The sequence below is a fragment of the Mesoplodon densirostris genome, chromosome 19 (assembly GCF_025265405.1).
Source record: "Mesoplodon densirostris isolate mMesDen1 chromosome 19, mMesDen1 primary haplotype, whole genome shotgun sequence".
Lineage (NCBI taxonomy): Eukaryota > Metazoa > Chordata > Mammalia > Artiodactyla > Ziphiidae > Mesoplodon > Mesoplodon densirostris.
In genome coordinates this window covers 48271038-48293080 of record NC_082679.1, presented here as the reverse complement: position 1 = coordinate 48293080, position 22043 = coordinate 48271038, and the positions used below count along the sequence as shown (strand labels likewise).

Genomic DNA, 22043 nt, shown 5'->3' with positions numbered 1-22043 from the left:
TTTAAATGATTAATATTATTATTATTCTGTCTCTTTCTATACATCATGTATTTCAAACTGTCTTTTTTTTTTTTTGACTGTGTTGGGTCTTCGTTACTGCACACGGGCTTTCTCTAGTTGTGGCGAGCGGGGACTACTCTTTGTTGCGGTGCGTGGGCCTCTCACTGTGGTGGCTTCTCCTGTTGCAGGGCATGGGCTCTAGGCATGCAGGCTTCTGTGGTTGTGGCACGTGAGCTCAGTAGTTGTGGCTCGCTTGCGGGCTCTAGAGCGCAGGCTCAGTAGTTGTCACGCACAGGCTTAGCTGCTTTGCGGTGTGGGGGATCTTCCTGGACCAGAGCTTGAACCCATGACCCCTGCATTGGCAGGTGGATTCTTAACCACTGCGCCACCAGGGAAGCCCTCAAACTGTCTTAAACCAAAACTGTGGAGTAACAGGTCCCAGATTTACCTTACCATCTTAGATGATTAGAAAATGGGACAAAATACATAAACAATGGTTTTCAGACACTGGACAACAAGCAGCCCAAGACACTGAACCCTAAGAGAATGGAAGCAAACAAAGTGAGTCCCATGAATACCCCAGCCTATTACCTAGAGAGAGTTTTGAGGCTACACCACAGCTAAGGAGAGCCCAAACGAAGCCTGCCACCTTGTTGAATTAAAGAAACACAGCTCAGAGTTCAGGGAGACCAACACAGTTAGAATTTTCAGGGCAAAACACCAGAGAAGTGAAAGCTACACAAAGAGGGAGCTCCAGAGATCTGCAGGGGAATCCTCTCTCAAGTCTTTCATGGAGTATGATCTGTGTACGTGTGTGAGAAAAAAACCCAAGGCAAGAACCACAGAAAGGAGTAGGGGGAACAATCCCCACAGTTCACACAGGGCTTGGAATAATTAATGTTCCCACTAGTGAGCATGGAAAAGCCTCCTAATACACAGAATATCAGAAAGGTATTACCTTAGTAGTGGTGCCAAATTACCTTGGGTTAAAGGCTGCTCTAGACCCACAGTAACAAGGCTTAAAAGCCAGGATTGAAGGGCTCAAACTGATTCCAAGAAAATTAACTGCATCCCAGAACAAAGCCCAACAAAGGAATACAACAAAATCTAGCACCCAACGAGGTAAAATTAAAACATCCAATATACATTAAAAAATTACCGGGCTTCCCTGGTGGCGCAGTGGTTGAGAGTCCGCCTGCCAATGCAGGGGACATGAGTTCATGCCCCGGTCCGGGAAGATCCCACATGCTGCAGAGCGGCTGGGCCCATGAGCCATGGCCGCTGAGCCTGCGTATCCGGAGCCTGTACTCCACAACGGGAGAGGCCACAACAGTGAGAGGCCCACGTACCGCAAAAAAAAAAAAAAAAAAAAAAGATATGACTATATTAAGGGGATGGGAAGTATGCTTGGGTGAATGATGGTAGGGTTGTGAAAGAGAACAAAATCCTTTTTCACTCATGGTGAGTTGATAGATGATGCCTAAAACTGAAAAATTAAGAATATGCTGTAACCGCATTATAGTTAGAAAAAGAGAGGTAAATACCACAAGAAACATGCTAAAAATAATCAAAGTGGTTGCTTCCGAGGATGGGAAATGGAGTGAAATGCTGCCAAGGACTGCTATTTTTCTCTAAAAGACTTATAGACCTATCGACTCTTTAAACTATGTGCATGTATAATTTTGTTTAAAATTCAAAAAATATAAATTAAAAACTACCATACTTAACATGATAATGAACCTTCTTTCTATTAACGAGGACTAAGGGAATATAATTGTGGAAATGAATCTAAAATTTCATCTCAGTTTGCATCTCTTGGGTATCTCCAGCTTCAAGAGAACTGTTTCGTATTTTAAGTCCTGAGGTGAAGTACTCTTAGCACCCTGACTCTTTTCCACAGAGAATTTCACGTTTTCTATAGGGTTTTACTTAAACTTTTTGTGCAATGTTTTCCTCTGATTGTGTAAGTTATTTGAAACAGTTGACAATATTAGTCAACAACATGAGCAGTGTATCACAACTATTTTTGGAAGAATGGCAAGAAAATGAGTTTCTTTGGAAAAGGAGCTCATTAAGGTTTAACCTCCTCACTCTCGACAAAGTCTAGTCTCCATCAGGTTTTACAGTCAAATGCTAAAGACCAATATTTCACTGTGACTCAAAGGAAAGTGGATACCAAAGTAACAAACATCTATTTCTTACCACCTGCTCCTTCCAAAATGCCCCGGACTACTGCCTGAACACCACTGGGTCTCATCAACCTTTCAGAGAGGAGCTGCCCACATAGACGCCGGAGCCAAGCTGGGGCCCGACACATAACTTGTGTCTTCCCATCCGTGCAGGACTAAAAAAGGAAGGGAAAGGTATGAACTGAATGTCAGTGTAACAGATATGTAGAAATTAAAAATATACAAATATACTGAGTCATACTGATGATTAACCGTATGCTATACAGACTTCAAAAGAGCAAAATTTTTCCCTTAAAAAAAAAAAAGAGACTCCTTTACAAAACCTACTTCAGCATCACTTTTAAGAAAGTAAAAATATAGTGAAACTTCTTCAAGTGAAGTATCAAGTGAAATTTCAAACCCAGAAATAGACAAACATATCTGTGAATAAAATACAGATTTGGGTGACACAAGGTTAATGTAACCGATCTGAATGCAGTCCTTCCAATCAAATTTAGCTTCCAAACAAGAGTCCTATGAGCATGACTCACCACTAAGAGGACAGTTCACAACACTGAGAGGACACTAGTCCTTGCCTCCATGGTCTCAGCTGCTCTGATTCCTTTTGACATGGCAGTTTCAAGAAGAGTTAGATTTCTTCAAGAACTCCTTTTCGAGAGCTCTGTGGAGCCACCATGAACAAAAGAGACCTGGTGTCCCTTATTTTGGGCTAGAACGCAAACTACAGTGTGGTCATTCATTGTGTCTAACTATGTGAGCATAAAACTTAGTGAAAGAAAAACATTTAATCCCAACTAGCCTGTTCTCTCTCTTTTATTTAAAGAAGATCAATAATTACCATTTATTGAAGGGGTTATGACGTGCCATGCACTGCGGTGAGTACCTCCCCCACAGTCTCAAAACGAACTTATAAGGAAGGGTCTGTTGTCATCCCCATCCCCATTCTATGGGTAAGGAAACTGAGGGATGGAAAGGCTTACTAATTCAAACAACTGCACGCTGGGGTTGAATTCCAGTGTGCCTAACTCCAGAGCCTCTGTTTCTCGTCATGCTCTTATAATGTATTTGGTTTAATCTGGCAAACTGTGGACTCATTCAGAGAAGCAGAGTATGAGCCAGAGGAGCCCAATGTGAGGCTACAGTAATATTCTAAGGACGAGATGAAAATGACTTCAACTAGGAGATATCTTTGTAGCCAGCTTCAGCTGGTCCTACAGCCAATTCCTTTGGCCCTTCATGCTTTGCTCACCTAAACTCATAACTAAAATTTAGGTACTGAAAGAAAATAGATAAATCCAGCTACATCATCAAATTAAAGCATTTTGGATAAATAATTATTTTTAAGGAAAAAAGAAACTATCTTATGCCTAGCAGAATATATACTATTACGTTTTTCAAAAATGGATCTAAGAATAGTCCATTAATAGCTCTAATTTTAATTTCTTGACTTCAAATACTCCATTCAAAGAATAAGATGTCCAGACACTTCTGCCAGAAGAATGTATTGTCAAACAGCCAAATTTTAGTTTAAAAAAAAAAAAAAGATCCAGTTTGAAAATGAATAAAATATATTTTTGTCATAAGCCTTAAAAAATGATCACAATATTCCTGGGAACAGTGTCCATCATTCCACTAAAAGAAAAATCCTTTCAAATTATCCCAAAGGTCAGTGTAATTTAGCTCTACAAATACCATTTAACAACCTAAAAGATGAAATAAGACTCAACTAGATTAATTTCCCAGGAGAAGAAGACAGTACACCACACACTATCATTAAAGATTTACCCACAAGAGTCCCCAAGCATGCATACCTGGGGTGGTCCTCCCTGGAGGATAAGTAATTCTCGGACTGCTAATGGTTGATACACTTGATCCAAGATGTCTCTCAGAGCCTTCCTAGATAGGGCTCTTTCGTCTTCGGTTAACACCTAAAAGAAACACGTATTTGGCTTTTGTGGAATACAAACTAGGCAGGCAATAGAAGGCAATGCTTTGCAATACTGAACAAAGATGCTTGTAAGGGGAGAGGGGGGCAAGCTTCTTTTGCCTCTTGATTTCCTTCTACCTGGAGGAAGCTATAATACTGAAACACTCCTGGCCCTCTCTCCATCCCCTCACCCACTTCCAGGCAGGAGATCGCACTGATTTATCTGATTGGTGAGTTCTGGCACGCACAGATGAGCTCGCTCCTCTTCTATCTCTTGGGAGCGAGCACACCTTCTGTTCTGCTCTTCCCTGCCGTAGATTTCTCAGGGGCATGTCCCCTGCCAAGGGGCAGAAGGCGCTGCAGTTTTCTGGCACTCTTTAAAACTGGGTGAGAAATGTGTCTAATTCTGGAATGCACTGTTAGGAGACCCATTTGTCTCCCTCTATATACCTTCCAACTCTGCCTTTACGAGTAATAAAGGGGACATTTTGACTTGTCATCTCGTACTCTGTTAACTGTCTTTTAATTGATTCAGAACTTGGGCAGCAAAGAAGGGTGTTATTTAATTGGGCCCCCTCTCTGAGCCTCAAGAGACTGTCTCCCTTTGGTAACCTCACAGTCAAGCTCTCAGAGAGTCCTGCCCCTTACAATTTAGCAAACTGTGGTATAGGTGCTGCTTAGAGCAGCAGCTATTGCTGGGACTTGTCCAGCTTCGTAGTGTACATCCACCGTGTCTCCCTTTCTCCTCCCACCCCCTCACTTGGTCCTTTCTCTGTGTTTCTCTTTTCTTTTCTCTCAGAGTCTGAGACCCCTGGGCACTGCTTAGTGCTAGCCATAGTAATTCCAGAACCCCCATCTCGAGAAAGTGCAGGCAGCAGGCACTGATCGAGCTGTCAAGATTCACACCCTGCTGTAAAGAGCACAGAGCTGTGCTCCACAAAATGTAATGCACTGGGGGAGTTCATAACTTCGTGTCACTACTCGGGTGACAAGGGCTTTTAAGTGTTTTCTGTTGTGTTTTGTGAGCATAGACAGAAGAGGGAATAGAAGAGGAGAACAAACCGAAAAGGAACAAGTTGGAGGGTGACAAAGAAAGGTGACAGAGAAATGAGGTGAGTGGGCATTATGAAATCTGGCTGCAGTAGCGAAGGAATTACCCTACGTGTGACCCTGGATACATTTATATCTTAACAGCTTCTTCTGGTTAGGTTCCTGTGCTGATGCTGGTGGTCCTCTCGTGGGGGAGTAGTGGTCACTGCTATATTATACTTGTGAGCCTTGTCTCCCCAATTACTGTGTGAGCTGTTTGAGAAAAGGACCACGTCTAATGCTTCTGTAACCTCCACAGCACCTTTATAGTCCAGACACTCAAATCCTTACTGACTGTCAGCAAAACACAGGCATATACCCTTATCATCTAATAATAACAACGAACACTGATTGGACTGTGCAGTGTACCCAGTGCTTTGCATACTTTATCTCCCTTAATCCTCCCAAGAACTTAATGAAGGAGGCATGAATAGTTTAATATTAATATTAATGGTAGTAACTTTTTGATGAGCACTACTGGGGATTGAGCTAGGTACTTTATACACTTTATCCTTAATCCTCACAGCCACCTTGCAATTATTAAACACATTTTACAAAAGAGGAAACAGAGGCTCAAAGAAATAGCCTGCAACAGCTGTTTCAAAAAATGGCTAGAAGGGACAGGTGAAATGGACTCCCCAGGTGTGAAAGGACCAGTATTTAATAAATGAAAGCTCTAACCCCCTATAAAGAATCATCTATCCACCAGAGATACCTGGACATTCAATAAAATTCTAGATCTTTCCATCAGCACTTTTCCAAAGAACTAAGACTGTCTTTTATAGCAACTACACACAAGTATACACACATATTCACAAAGTCTCTCACACACTCTCTCAACGTATGTTTACCTCTTCCTCGGGATTTAGCGGTTTCCTCTTGGTTGGGCAGAATCCCAGCTGGCACAGACCTGCTGCGATATCCCCAAAATGGCGGCAGAAAATCAAGCTCCTCAGAGATGCGTGCTGAGCAACATTTAGGAGGACCTTGCAGCTGGTGTACAGTCTCCGGGGTGCACTGGGGGCAGCACTGAGACACACTACGTCCTGAACAATGGCACCAAACTCAGTCCTGTAACTCACAGGGACTCCAACACCAGGCACAAGATAGGGGCAGACACCCAAGGTAACTACAAACTGCAAAACTGACTGGATAGTCTTTTGCTGTGAGATACTAAGTGTATCCGGGCTCAAGGCAGGAGCAGCTTCTGGAGTCCTCGGGTTGGGTTTACCTGGATTGAACTCAACTGCAAGGCGGATCATGGTTTCCTTCAAGCACAACAGCAACAGTAAGCTTTGGGAAGTAAAACGCCAGGTGACGTCCATAGAGACTTGTCGCCATTCTGCCTCATTAGCAATTTCATCCCTTAGGAGTTTCAATTTCTTCCAGTGAGGATCCTTCAGAAACTTGTCCTCCAAAGCAGACAGGTTAGATTTTAAAGTGGTCAACAGGACATCATGTTTCGTGATCTGTAGTGAACTTGAGCCTGATCCTTTCGAAGAAAGATAAAGGAAATTACATACATGGAAAACAAACTGTACTTCCCTCCATGTGGAATGCCTTGCCTCCTCCAGTTCATCCTCTGAGGCCTGGCTCAGATGTCACTACTTCTAGAAAGTAGTTGTGCCACCCTAGCCTAGGCAGAATTCAAGACCACATTCCCTGCCTTCCTATAGCACTCTGGATGTAGTCAGGATAGTGTACCTAACACATACTTCTTCTAGTTTGTTTCTGAGGGCACAGGCAGCTCTTAATCAACTTACTGGGCTTAAATTGTAGCCAGAACAGAAATCTAAAAAGCTAAACATTTACCACAGAAGGTTCATTCAGTCAAACTGTTCTAGATCCCAGGGATAAAGGACAAAACAAAGTCCTTTCCCTCATGGAACTTACATTCTTGTGAGGCAGATCACAGAATATAGACAAAGGGTGCAGAAAAGATTAATTTAATCACATTCCCCCCAAAATATATATTCTCAATTTTTCCTGAACTTTCTTAAAATGGTCTTTACTGCCCTCTCCCGGTGAAGGAGCTCATATACACTCTTAGCAGTTGACATCCTTGCTGACTCACTCCTTGAAACACTCCTCTCTCGGTTTCTGGGACAGCAAGCACTCTTTCCTGGTTTTCCTCCTACCTCCATGGCCATCTTGCAACGTCTCCTCTGCTGGCTTCTCTTCCTCTACCAGATATCAAAATGTTCCAAGGCTGGTCCTGAACTCTGCACTCTCTTCCTCAACAAACTTATTCAGGCTCAGGTCTTTAAAAATGATCTGTAAGCTAACAGCTCCCAAATTTACATGTCTGGCTCATGTCTACCCTCTAAGTTCCAGGGACATATTTCCAACTGCTGAATGAAATCTCCACTTGGATGTGTTTAGGCATTTCAAATTCAACAAATTGTTGATTCTCACGAGTACTTTTCACTCCCTACTACAGTCTAACCAGGTTACTAACTGGTTACATCTCTATCCTTTTCCTTTTCTCTTTTATCCAATCTATCACCAAGTCTTGTCTGTTCTGCATACTAAATGTTTCTCAAATTCATTCAATTTTCTCCACCTCACAACTACAACCTTTCTCTAAGCCATGAACATCTTTAAGCTGCACTACAGCAGCAGCCTCTTAACTGGTATCCCTATTTATACTCCTCCTCTCCCAAAAGTCTACTTTTCACACATCAGATCTTCTTAATATTTAAAATAGATTTCTCTTGGTGGAAGTGTGCACATACACTCCTGATGTGTATATATCTTAAGTGGAAATGCTGAGTCATAGGTATCTAGAAGTCTCAATCTAAATATTATCACCTCGGGGGTGGCCTTCCTTGACCAATCTAAAAGCCATGCCCCACACCATTAACTCTGTGATAACACCCAATTTGTTTTCTCCATAGTACTTATCACAATCAGTAATTATTTTATTGGTGTTTATTTTCTTTCTTCTCTATCAGAGTTTAAACTTAATGAGGGTAAACACCATGTCTCTCTTGTTTGGTCTGTGCTTTGCACAGCACATAAAGTAAGCCCCAAATGAGTATTTGTTAGTTGATTGAGTAAAAGAATTAATGAAAAGAGTAATTAATAAAAATCTCCTTAGGACTTCCCTGGTGGCACAGTGGTTAAGAATCCACCTGACAATGCAGGGGACATGGGTTCGAGCCCTGGTCCGGGAAGATCTCACATGCCGTGGAGCAACTAAGCCTGTGCGCCACAACTACTGAGCCTGTGCTCTAGAGCCCGCGAGCCACAACTACTGAGCCCACGTACCACAACTACTGAAGCCCGTGCACCTAGAGCCAGTGCTCCACAACAAGAGAAGCCACCGCAATGAAAAGCCTGCGCACCGCAATGAAGAGTAGCCCCTGCTTGCCGCAACTAGAGAAAGCCCGCACACAGCAACGAAGACCCAATGCAGCCAAAAATAAATAAATAAATTTATAAAAAATATTAAAAAATAAAGATCTCCTTAAAACTCCTATAAAAAAAAAAAAAAACTCCTGTAAGACCAACCCTCCCACAAGATAACAACTATCAACTCTGGACAAAATGTAAAAAGCAAGTATCTGAAGGTGCCTGAAGGTGACAAAAGTGAGCAAAAACTAGGGAAGGCACTCAGAAGGGAAAAACAGCATTGAGTAAGTTTCCTGCTTTTTCTTGCCTTTTAGTCTGGGGTCAGGCCTTAGCATAGCTAGAATTCAAAGAGAAACCCATTGTCTTACTGGCTTGAGAACCAAAGCACAGAATTCAGGGCAACTACAGCAGGTGGAAAATAAGAAGAGAAATATCAGAAAGGATAGAACCAGAGAGGAAGAGCCCCCAATTCTATATAAACTGTGACCAAATCTCTGGCTAATCTTTGAACCAAGCATGTGTGGGAAGAACTTCAAATAGGTCAGCTAAGATTAAAAGAACTGAAAATAGCTGCTGCCCACCACAGAAGAGACAGAGCTTGGAGTACGAATCAGTCAAGTTAATTGCCTACTTTAAAACAAAACAAAACAGGGATTCTCTGGTGGGCCAGTGGTTAGGACTCTACACTTTCACTGTCGAGGGCGTGGGTTCAATGCCCAGTCGGGGAACTAAGATCCCACAAGCCACGAGGTGCAGCCAAAAAAGAAAAACAAAACAAAACAAAACAAAAAATCAATACTCTCTGGAGGACTATAACAGAATCCAGAGTTTCAACAGCATATCCTACATCATGTCCATTATACAATCTGAAAGTTCTAGACAGATAAAGAAACATGAAAACGTGACCCACCTCAAGAGGAAGACAATCAATGGAGACTGATTCTAAATTACCCAAGTGTCAGATTGAACAAAGATTTTCAAGCAGCTCTTATAACTATGTTCAAGGATATGATGGAGGGACTTCCCTGGCAGTCCAGTGGTTAAGACTCTGCACTTCCACTGGAAGAGACATGGGTTTGATCCCTGGTTGGGGAACTAAGATCCCACATGCCACACAGCACAGCCAAAAAAAAAAAGGATGTGATGGAAAGTATTCATTATGAATGAACAAATGGGGACTCCCGGCAAAAAAGTAGAAAGTATTTTTAAAAACCCACATGGAGGGCTTCCCTGGTGGCGCAGTGGTTGAGAGTCCGCCTGCCGATGCAGGGGACGCGGGTTCGTGCCCCGGTCTGGGAAGATACCACATGCCGCGGAGCGGCTGGGCCCGTGAGCCATGGCCGCTGAGCCTGCGCGTCCGGAGCCTGTGCTCCACAACGGGAGAGGCCACAACAGTGAGAGGCCCACGTACCACAAAAAATAAATAATAATAAATAAATAAATAAAAACCCACATGGAAATGCTAGAATTTAAAAATAAAATATCTGAAATTTTTAAAAAATCAATTGATGTACTTAACAGCTTTGAGATGGCCAAAAAAAAAAATTAGTGAACTTGAAGATATATCCCTAGAAATTATCCAATCTGAACAACAAAGAGAAAAACATTTTAAAGAAATAGAGCCTTAGGATCTGTGAACAATATCAAATGATCTATTTGTAATAAAATAGAGACTAACTAGAATAAAAGGAGAGGAGAGAAAATGGAGCACAAAAGGATTTGAAGAAATAATGATCAAAATTTTCTAAAATTTAGTGAAAAAAACATAAATTTACAGATTCAGTAAGCTCAGTGATGCCCAATCAGGATAAATAGAAAGAAAATAACATCTACACATATTATAGTCAATTGTTAAAACCAGGGATAAAGAGAAAATCTTGAAAGCAGTCAGAAAAATATGACACTTATAGGGGACCAATGCTATGAATAGCTGTGAACTAACCATCACAAGCAATGAATGCTAAAAGATAGTAGAAAAACATCTTTAAAGTGCTGACAGGGGTAAAAAAAAAACCTGTCAACTGACTATTCTATATCTAATAAAAAGTAACCTTCAAAAATGAAAGTAAAATGAAGACATTTTCAGAACAATGAAAACTAAGATAACTGACTGACAGCAGATCTGGAATACAAAGAAATGTTAAAGTTCTTCAAGCTGAAGGAAAACAGTACCAGATGGAAACTTGGATCTTCAGGAAAGAAGGAAAAGCATCAGAAATGGTAAATATGTGGGTAAATATAAAAGACTAATTTTTCCCTCTTAATTTCTTTAAATATATGTAACTGTCTAAAGCAAAATTTATAAAATTGTATTATGGGATTTATAACTTACATAGATAAACATGAAAACTACAGCATAAAACCTAAAAGAGGTGGGGAGCTGTAAAAGGACCCTTATAGTTGCAAGGTTTTTATGAGTTCTGTGAAATAGTACAATATTAATTCTAACCAGATTGTGAAAAATTAAGGATGTACATTGTAATCCCAGGATGACTACTAAAAACATAATATGAAAAGGTGGGTTATGGTTATAAAACCATAATAAAATGTTGAAAATATAAATGAATTCAAGCAGCAATAGACTTCAAAACTAAGGTTAGGGCCTCCCTGGTGGCGCAAGTGGTTGAGAGTCCGCCTGCCGATGCAGGGGATACGGGTTCGTGCCCCGGTCTGGGAGGATCCCATATGCCGCGGAGCGGCTGGGCCTGTGAGCCATGGCCGCTGAGCCTGCGCGTCCGGAGCCTGTGCGTCCGGAGCCTGTGCTCCGCAGTGGGGGAGGCCACAACAGTGAGAGGCCCGCATACCGCAAAAAAAAAAAAAAAAAAAAAAAAAACTAAGGTTAATATATCTTCTAAGAAAGGATCAAAATGCAATTGACGGTAACTAAAAGGGTGTTCAACAATGCATTATTTATAATAGTGTAAAATTAGAAATATATGTTGAGTAAATTATGGTCTACCTGTATCCAATGTACTATATGTATATGTAATATTTATTTTGTTTATTATTGTCTCTCTACCAACTAGAATAAAAACTCCTTGAGGACAGGGATGTTGCTCTGTTTTGTTCACTGCTGTATTCTTGCCTGGAACAAGGCCCGTCTGACACACAGTTGCTGTTCAAAATAAGTAGTTACTGAATGAATGAAAAATGGATTATTTGAAGCCATCAAACTATGTTGAACATTATTTAATGACATGTTCACTAAATATATTCTAAAGTGAACAGAGTATGAAACACTACATGGGCAAAAGATATGAACAGTTTACAGAAAAAGAAATGCAAATTGCTCTTAAACATGAACATATGATCAACCTTGTTCCTAAGAGAAAAGTAAATTAAAACTATACTGAAATATCACTTCCCATCTATCAAGTGGCTAAAATCCAAAAGTTTTTATAACACATTTTGTGTTTTACAGAAACACACACTCTCATACATGGCTGGTAAGGGGCTAAAATGGTACATCCCTAAGAAGAGAAATTTGGCAATATCTAGCAAAATTACATAAGCATTTAACCATTGGCCCAGCAATCCCTCTTTTAGGAATCTATCCTAAGATAGTTACACAGGCAAAATTGCAAAGTGACATATACACAAAGCTACTCATTGCCATATTGTTAGCTAGGCAGCAGTAGGGGAGGGATGGGGTTGAATCAAAGTGTGCTTTGTTTTGCAGAAACTGACTGTTAAATCATTAAATCACAGAAAGTTCCAGATACCAGCTGTCCTTAAAAGGTTACAATACATCCAACAAGATACTACAGTACAAGCAAACACCCAAGCACCTGCTTGCTTGCAGTTTTGGGCAACCTGGAGTAACTGTTGCCTCATTATAATGCTTATGGATGATCATGCGTACCGATTCATGAATATGCATGCCCCCCAGGCTTAAACCTTCCCTGGTCCAGTGGTTAGGGGAGACAGTACTTTGAGAACTACTGTAACAAAGAACAAACCTGACTCCATACTGGAGCTATTCCTTTAGCTCTAACCTTTGTGCTCTGCTGTCTGTACTTAGTCATGCTGGCTCTGCACCTTTATAAAACAATGCTGCCTATTGCCTGAAATATACATGATAGCCTCTTCTCAATGCTCTGCCTCCCAGGCTTGACCTTTAAAGGTATAACACTTGGGCTTCCCTGGTGGCGCAGTGGTTGAGAGTCCGCCTGTCGATGCAGGGGACACGGGTTCGTGCCCCGGCCCAGGAAGATCCCACATGCCGCGGAGCGGCTGGGCCCGTGAGCCATGGCCGCTGGGTCTCCGCGTCCAGAGCCTGTGCTCCACAACGGGAGAGGCCACAACAGTGAGAGGCCCGCGTACCACAAAAAAAAAAAAAAGATATAACACTTTTCCTTTCACACAGAGATAAAAAGTTGGAGAAGAGAAAATAACATTTTTCTCATTTGGAGGTTTATAGGAACATCATCACTAGACCTATGTGGACAGCTGCAAGAATGTGGGTCTGGCCAGCACCAAGAAGTCTGCAACAACAAGCCACACCCTTTCCCCTTTTAGTATAAAAGCCTGAATTCTAACTCAGGTAAGATGGTTCTTTTGGACCCTAGTCCACTATCTTCTCAGTCTGCTGGTTTTCTGAAAAAAGCTGCTATTCCTTGTGCCAACACCTGTCTCTCAATTTATTGGCCTGTCATGGGAGAGCAGTAAGAGCCTGGACTCGGTAACACTATCTCCCTGACTCCTTACTTGTCTTCTGCTTTAAGAAAGTACTTGGGACTTCGCTGGTGGCACAGTGGTTAAGAATCCGCCTGCCAATGCAGGGGACACGGGTTCAAGCACTGGTCCGGGAAGATTCCACATGCTGCGGAACAACTAAGCCCATGTGCCACAGCTACTGAGCCTGTGCTCTAGAGCCGGTGCTCCACAACAAAAGAAGCCACCGCAATGAGAAGCCCTTGCACCGCAACAAAGAGTAGCCCTCGCTCACCGCAACTAGAGAAAAGCCCCCGCACAGCAACAAAAACCCAATGCAGCCAAAAGTAATAAATAAATAAATAAATTTATTTATTTTTTTTAAAAAGTACTTGGTGGGTTCATTGGCTAAGCACCCAAAGCGATGGACCCACTGAGTCCAGTAAAAGTATTTCTTACATTAACAAAAGGCTTAAAACAACCCAAATATCCATTAATAGAGAACTGATGAATAAACAGCAGCATATCCACATAATGGAATACCATGCAGCTGTAAAAGGGAAAGAGGAAGACTTCTGTGTATGACTATGCAGTGATCACTAAGACATATTGAATTTAAAAAGTAAGGTGTAGAAGAATGTATACAGTATGATAACTTTTGTGTTATAATGGGAAGGAACATGAAATATATTATTTGTTTTTATTTTTTAAAAAAGCAGTGAAAAACAAATTAAAAATTAACTAAAATGAGTTGTCTATAGAGAGAGGGGGAGATCAGTGGGGAGGAGACAGGGGTGAGTTTAGAGTTTTCCTTTTGGAGCCCTGTATTTTTTTCATAGTTAAAAAATTAAATGAAAAAGAAAATTCAAAATGTTCCTAAAAATAAAAAACAGGGCTTCCCTGGTGGCACAGTGGTTGAGAATCTGCCTGCTAATGCATGGGACACGGGTTCGAGCCCTGGTCTGGGAGGATCCCACATGCCGCAGAGCAACTAGGCCCATGAGCCACAACTACTGAGCCTGCGCATCTGGAGCCTGTGCTCCGCAACAAGAGAGGCCATGATAGTGAGAGGCCCGCGCACCGCGATGAAGAGTGGCCCCGGCTTGCCACAGCTAGAGAAAGCCCTCCCACAGAAACGAAGACCCAACACAACAAAAATACATAAAATAAATTAATAAACTCCTACCCCAACATCTTCTAAAAAAAAAAAAAAATGAACCTAATCTATACTTTATGTCCAAGGTTGCCAAACTACAATGTACAGGTCAAATCAGGCCCACCACCTATTTCTACAAGTAAAGTTTTACTGGAACATAGACATGCTATTTATTTACATATTATCTTTGGCTGCTTTCAAGCTACAACAGCAGAGGTAAACAGTTGTGACAGAGACAGTATGGATCACAAAGCCCAAAATATTTACTGCCTGCTTCTTTACAGAAAAAGTGTGCCAACTCCTAAACCAAGTTAGCAGCACAACCACACAGAGAATTATTTCAAGTGACTTGAAATATAGAACTTTGTACATCCTGTGGACAAAAACAAACAAACAAAAATCCCTTAGAAACAGCAGGTGTGTTGATGATAGTAATGCATGATTTGTTATTTTAAAATATTATATGCATGTGTGAATATATTATATATGAATATGTAACTATATATTTGTGTATATATATATGAAATAAGTAAATAACTACATTAATTTCAGTAGGAACCAATATTTTCAGATAAGAGAAAAACATACAAAGATAAAAATATAAAATATACTTAAGAAGAATGACTAGGTGGACAAATACATGTTAAAGAATCTAGGTCATGGTACATAAATTTTCAAGGTAAAATTCCTTCAACTTTTCTATAAGCTTAAAATTTTTCATAATGTTAGGAAAAATTTAAACTCTATTTCATTTTAATTGGGAATATCAGTACAAACTCTCGATTTGTTTTTTGTCTTCTGAAAATCCACATATTTCCTAGTTCCAATCATTGAAAAAGTCTGGAAGCAAAGACACTTCAGTGGCAATCCATGTCACTGGTGTCTATCTTGTGGTTTCTAAATATCATTTTTTCTTAAAGAGATTTGTTTTCAAGAATGCAGCAAAAAATGTATGAGATGAGTCTGAGATATCTTATGCCTGAAAGCAAAGAAGCAATCAGAGACTACTAGGGTTACTAGGGTCACATCAAAGAGTCCAACAGCCAACTTGAATGGGTCCCACAGGCCACAAATGGAACAATTAGAGTATCAAGAGCAATGAGTACAGGACTTCCCTGGTGGCGCAGTGGTTGAGAATCTGCCTGCCAATGCAGGGGACACGGGCTTGAGCCTTGGTCCAGGAAGATCCCACATGCTGCGACTAAGCCCGTGTGCCACAACTACTGAGCCTGGGCTCTAGAGCCTGCACGCCTACAGCCTGTGCTCCACAACAAGAGAACCTACTGCAATAAGAAGCCCTCACACCGCAACGAAGAGTAGCCCCCACTCGCCACAACTGGAGAAAGCCTGCGCGCAGCAACAAAGACCAACGTGGCCATAAATAAATAAATAAATAATAAATTTTTGAAAATAATGAGTACAATAACGGAAACATGTATATACAAAAATCTATTCATAATAAAACAAAACAAAACAAATCACTCCATTGGCTACCTTTGGAGACTGCTGTGACACTAATGTATTACTCTGAAAATTGAACAATAAAAGAACAGAATGAACCTAACTTTATTAAAATATATACATGTGTGTGCATGTGTACACACATAGAAAAAGACCTCAAAAGCCATACTTCAAAGTATTAACAGTGATAATCTCTGGATGGTAGGGTTTTGGGTGATTTTTCTTTTTTGCTTCATTATGTTAAAAAAAATTTTCCACAGCGACTATGTATTGTTTCTGTACTAAAAACATATTTTAAGGTTATAAAACAGTATGCAGTATATGAGATCATTTTTGTAAACAAAAAATATATATAATTCCCCAAATGTAATCTCTGGATAGTGGGATTAAGGTCATTTTAATTTTCTTCTTTTAGTTTCTCTAATATTTTTTAAAGCTTTACTATAAGGAATATCAACTACCTCTATGAAAAGAAAAACAAACAATAACACTTTGTTTTTCAACATAGTGAGAATCAGAAGAGTAAGATTTTTCCAGTATTTCTCTAGGACTGTTCAGGGCAAGTGTTCTGACCCACTGGCATGAATATCTGGTTTGCTTGGGTAATATATACCTAAAAAGAAAATGAGTGCTTTCATAGCTTGTTGCCACTAACCATTAAGATCACTAAACAATCTCTAAGTGACCTCCTGTGACTTTATAAGATCTTGGAACCCAAACATGGGACACAAAGAAAGTGACTTAAAACAAAAGCTATTAACTGTTTTCCAAGAGCCCCTTAATAAAGTAGTCTCCTCTGCCCTCTACTGGTGACAAAAATAAAATCTACTTGAAAATAAATAAGGCATTCTCTGAGAGGAGCAGTTCTCAAACTGTGGTATAGGGTCTCAGGTTTTGAAGCCCTTCCCAAGATTCTCTCAGAAAGTCTACAAGGTCAAAACTATTTTCAGGGCCTCCCTGGTGGCGCAGTGGTTGAGAGTCCGCCTGCCGATGCAGGGGATATGGGTTCGTGCCCCGGTCTGGGAGGATCCCATATGCCGCGGAGCGGCTGGGCCCGTGAGCCATGGCCGCTGGGCCTGCGCATCCGGAGCCTGTGCTCCGCAACGGGAGAGGCCACAACAGTGAGAGGCCCGCATACCGCAAAAAGAAAAAAAAAAAAAAAAAAAAAAACTATTTTCATATTAATACTAAGACATTACTTGCCTTTTACGCTCTCGTTCTCTCTAGAGTGTACCAAGTCTGAAAAGTTCACTGATACGAGTTCAGATTCCATATTATAATTAACCTTTTAAGAAATTACCTCTTGTTGAGTTTTAAAGAGGAATACACACAATTATCTGAAAAGATGATGGAAATCGCCTCCCTTTCCAACTACATACCTATGTGAGTATAGATTTTCTTCATCTATTTCAATCAAAACAACCTCTCATGACAGACTGAACACAGAAGCAAATACAAAAATCCAGCTCTCTTCTAATAAGACAGACATTAAGATTAGCAAAAATGTAAAACAATGCCACTCAAATGTAAAACAATGTCACTCTTCCTGCTAAGTTATTTTATTTTGCAAAATACATTTTTCATTTAAAATGTCATTATGTTAACATGTAACAGGTTACTGTTCTATTTAAATAAAGTTAAAAGGTTTCTCTTGAAGTCTTAATTTCTAATACAGTAAATATTGATACACATAACCTACATAAAAGCTCTTTTAAGTCCTCAACACTTTTAAAGAGTGTTAGAGTGCTCAAACCAAAAAGTTTGAGATCTGAGGCCTTAAAACAATGTTTTCCAAATTACAGTCATATAGCACTTCCACGATTTTTGCCATTTATCTGAATACCAGCTATAGTATTAGCTTTACTTGTTTATTTCTTCAAATTAAATCATTTTTTAAACTTAAATTAGTAATAGTTAATATATTGTCCTAAGGGCTTTGTGTATTTAATTCAATCCTCACACCAACTCTGTGAGGTATGGAGTATTATATTATTATTCTTGTTTCCAGATGATGAGACTAAGGTTAAGCTATTTGCCCCAGAGCATACTCAACTCTGGCAAGCTGGCTCCAGAACCCAAGCTCTTGATCACTACTCAATGCTTTTCAGCCTCAAAATATTTCTCTACATACTGCCTAAAACCATCCATATCACACTTTGGGAAATGCTGCCCTCATAAACAGTATTATTTATTCTTCCCAATCACCAATGTAAATGTCTATGCTTTGTGACATTTAAAAGCAGACTTCTTAATCTGTGCGGTAGTTTTTATGAAGTTCAAAGTACAACGCAATATGGCGTGCAAAAATAAGGGTGATACAGCTTCATTGTTTACAAATCACCAAAATTTCCAGCCCCCCAGCACCACGTAATTCAAATTTAATGACAGAGTTCAACAAATATATATTTAGTGTGGAAAGTTATTTTTTAGGAAAACTACTGCTGAGATGACCTCAAGCAAAACTTCACCAGAACTGAAAAACCCCTTTCAAATTCTGCTTAACACACTTCCTAATAATGGAGGTGAAGATGTTATTCTTATTTGCCCCATAATTGAGAACAGAAATGAAAGGCAGGGGAAGAGAAAACACTTAATGCTGTAGAACTTTTGATGGCTCAAAAGGGAAAGACTTGGTTTCTTCCCACCTGGACTGAAGTCTTCTTTCTCTTGTAGCCTTCCCCAGCCCCATCCCTGGATAACTCCTTCTCTATCCAATTGCTACCTGTACCATCCATTCACCAATAGTATTATCCTGCCATGTTGAATATCTTTGGTCTATATGCGGAGTACCATCTCCCCAAACAAACAAGATGCTTGAGAGCACAAGTTGTTAAGTAATATTTCTATCTCCAAAAGCACTGAGGATAGAATACTATATACAATTGACTCTCAGTAAATATTACCTCAAAGGTAGTCAAAGGCAGATGAAAAGACGTTTAATCTAGCTGGATATAATTTTAGCAAATACTTTAATCTTGTCTCAACATCCTCTGTCCACTGGGAACATATGAAACTTATTATGCACAGGTATTCTTTAATTCCCTTAGCAGCTGATATGATAAAATAGCAGAAATATTCACACAATATATAATAGCCTGTCTGTGCAAAATAATATCGTTTTACCAAGGTACTTAAATTATTCTTTTTCAAATAGGAATGCTTGAATTCTCCTAAGCTAAATGAGTACATGTATGGAACTCCACCACATACTCTTTGAGAGTTAAAGAGGGTCTTCCAAAAATGAAGTGTATATGCTTTGTGACAGATGATTACTTCCAGACTTTTTAAGTTATTTATTCCTGTTCTCAGTTTCAGTTGCTGGACAAGTAACCTCTCCATTAGCAAGTTAAAATTGTATTTTGCACAATTTTAATTGTATTTTAATTCTTCATTGGGGCAAGGTAGTATAGTTACCATATTGCAGTTGAAGGTGTCTGAATTCAAATCCTAACTCTACCACTTAGACTGGCATTGTGCAATTTCTAATGTACCTGAGCCTTGGTTCCTTCATCTGTAAAATGGAATAGAAGTAATACCTATCTCATGGGATTGTTGTGAGGAAAAAAAGGTACATACATGAACAGCACACTATAGGGAGTGATACTTAGCAGGCACTCAATTACTATTATTAATTTTTTTTTTTTTGCCTGCACCTCGCGGATTGTGCGATCTTAGTTCCCCCACCAGGGATTGAACCCGGGCCCTCTGCAGTGAGAGCACTGAGTCCTAACCACTGCACTGCCAGGAAATTCTCCATTAATAACTTCTTCTCACTTGCCGCAAGTATGATATAATGTTTCAGGAGTTTTCACAGTTTGGGGGGCGGGGGGGGAATCTCAAAATCTGAATCATCACCTTCATGTACCTTATCTTGCTCACGCTACAAACCCCTTCCTCCAAATTATACGCTCTAATTTATAAGTAGGGCCCTATTTCTTGCGTATCTTTCTCAAAGCTCCAGATAACATCAGAGGCTCCATACTGAATAATCTGCCTTGGTCTGAGAAGGGGGTTTGGCAGACCTTGGTTCCAGGTTCGTGTTCTGCCTCTGATTTGACCATGTGATCTTGGTCAGGTTAATCTCTTCGGTGAGCCTTGGGCGTCCTCAGCTGTAAAACGACAGGGCCAGGCTACACCACTCCCAAGGTCCCTTCTAGTTCTAAATTGGGAAGATCTTATCAACTCACCAGGAAAGATTAAAAGTGACTGTAAATCCTCGCCCCCAAACGCAGCTCAAACGTCACTGCTTCCTTTTTTTGAACTCCTTGGCACTTTGTACACATCTCCCGTGTCCACATCTGACCCTGCGCCCTCAAGAGGCTGGGCCCTCTCTGAGGCTGTGCCTGCAGTCCCCTTACAGGGCTGCAGCAGGGACGGCTGAAATCACGCACCCGAGGTGCTTAACACAGCGCCTGGCCCAAGATAAGCGCTCGAGATACTGTACTTGGTTAGTATCAGTATTCAACAGATCCCAGCCCTCCCTGAACCTCGGTTTCCTCAAGGGTAAAAGGAGGCTGGACAGACCCTGCCCAAAGCCCCCAGGTGCGGGGCTGGGCGGCTTCAGGGCCAGAGGGGTCCCGGGGAGGGCCTGAGGGGCGCACGCCGCGGGAAGAAGGGCAGCCCTGGAAGACCGCTGGCCCTGAGAGTCCCGGGTGCAGCCAGGCGCCGAGATCCGTCCTCTCACCTCCCGGGCTCAGCAGCAGCTTCAACGCCTCCAAAATTCGCTCCAGACCACACGTTTCCAAAACCCCGCTGCCCGCGGTCTGCCGGAGAGCCGCCATGACTGGAGTAGGACGCGCCACATGCGACCTGCGCAGGCGCCTCGGCGGACCGGCGCCGCCGCCACGTTGAGCGTGGCCGCAGCCCTAGGGGCGGGGCCCGCGGCGTGGGGCGGGGTCGACTTGGTTGGGACTGCGACCTTCACGAAGAAATCTTTTCTCAGGCCGCCTGTACTCCCCGAGGGCGGGGGAAGTAAACATAGCTAACACAACTTACCTACATGCACGATTTCAGAAACTCAACATGTTTAACCTCTGTGTAAAGAAAAAGGATGAGAGAAGTAGTTTAATTATGACATAATATGAATTTCAGTATGAAAATATTTGAGTACCGGAACACTGAAGGTCATAGGGAAGCAGTTGCTGCACCTTCTTATAATGAAGTTTGGGTATGTAAAACAATATTCAACCGTTGAGTTTCTTCATTAGTGATATTTAAAAATACGTACTAAACACATCCATTGTGAATAACAAATAACAAATATTGTTATTGATGATATGATTTCTTAAATCGACTCAGTTCCCAATAAAAGCTCGATCTTTGCCCTATTTACAGGCATTCCTGGAAAATTCAATGTCTATTAAAATCGTACCCCATCAAAATTGAGTTAATACGTAAAACAGAATGCGTTGGAGATTTATATCATCAAAACAGGTTTTCACCTACATGAATCCTGGTGGGACATTCAAAAGTCATGTTGTCTGAAAGGCATGCTGCAAATCCAGGACAATGCTTCTGAGAGCAAGACTTTAGCACTCCTGCCTCTCCCTTCACTCAGTCAATAATTTCTCCTATCATTGTCACAACCAGCTCCAATACCCACTTCGTGAAACTGCTCCCAAGAGGCTGTCCTGCATCTCCTCGAGATCCCCTGAGCTAACCTGAGTTCATGACTGATGACTGCTCTTCAGCAGTTAGCTGCTGGAAGTCTTGGGAAATGTGATGCGCTCCATATGCAAGACCATGCCACTGGGGGAGGAAATTGTTCATTAAGCTCTTCTCAGTGAGTCAGGCCCCCTCCAGGTCACTCCCATTTCTCTGGGCTCCAGCCCTAGTCCATCAGCCATTTCCTACTCTCTAGAATGAGAAGATAATAGCCATTTTCACTAGGCTATCTTGAAGAGTTAAAGTGATACTGCTCTCAAGTATTTAGCAATGTCTGCAACAGAGGAGATGCTTAATAAATTTTACCTGGATCTTCCTCCCCATCTCTTCCTCAAATAAAACCTGCCAAAATATCTATAAATTGGAGGAACATTTTTGAAGGGGAAATAAATGACCTACAAAATTTCCTACCACTCTTTTCATTATATCCCACCCTAGGTTTTGTCAATAGACAGTTTTTCTTCAATAACATGTGGACACAGGTTCATTTTGGGGGAAAAAAAATTTTAAGGTCATTTCAAGGTGTTAAACATTTAGCAAAATGGGTGTA

The 22043-nt window shown here is 41.0% G+C and overlaps 1 protein-coding gene across 1 annotated transcript in view; it reads right to left on the bottom strand.

Moving 5' to 3' along the window:
• Positions 1-20651, bottom strand: part of TANGO6 (transport and golgi organization 6 homolog) — a 169842-nt gene extending 149191 nt beyond the window's left edge. The window contains exons 1-4 of the mRNA XM_060084730.1: positions 20514-20651; positions 6057-6697; positions 4001-4117; positions 2203-2344 (exon numbers count right to left, since the gene is read on the bottom strand). Of these exons, the coding sequence (XP_059940713.1) occupies positions 2203-2344; positions 4001-4117; positions 6057-6697; positions 20514-20610 (997 nt within the window). The 5' untranslated portion in view covers positions 20611-20651. The remainder of the gene's footprint in view (positions 1-2202; positions 2345-4000; positions 4118-6056; positions 6698-20513) is intronic.
• Positions 20652-22043: the final 1392 nt, after the last annotated feature.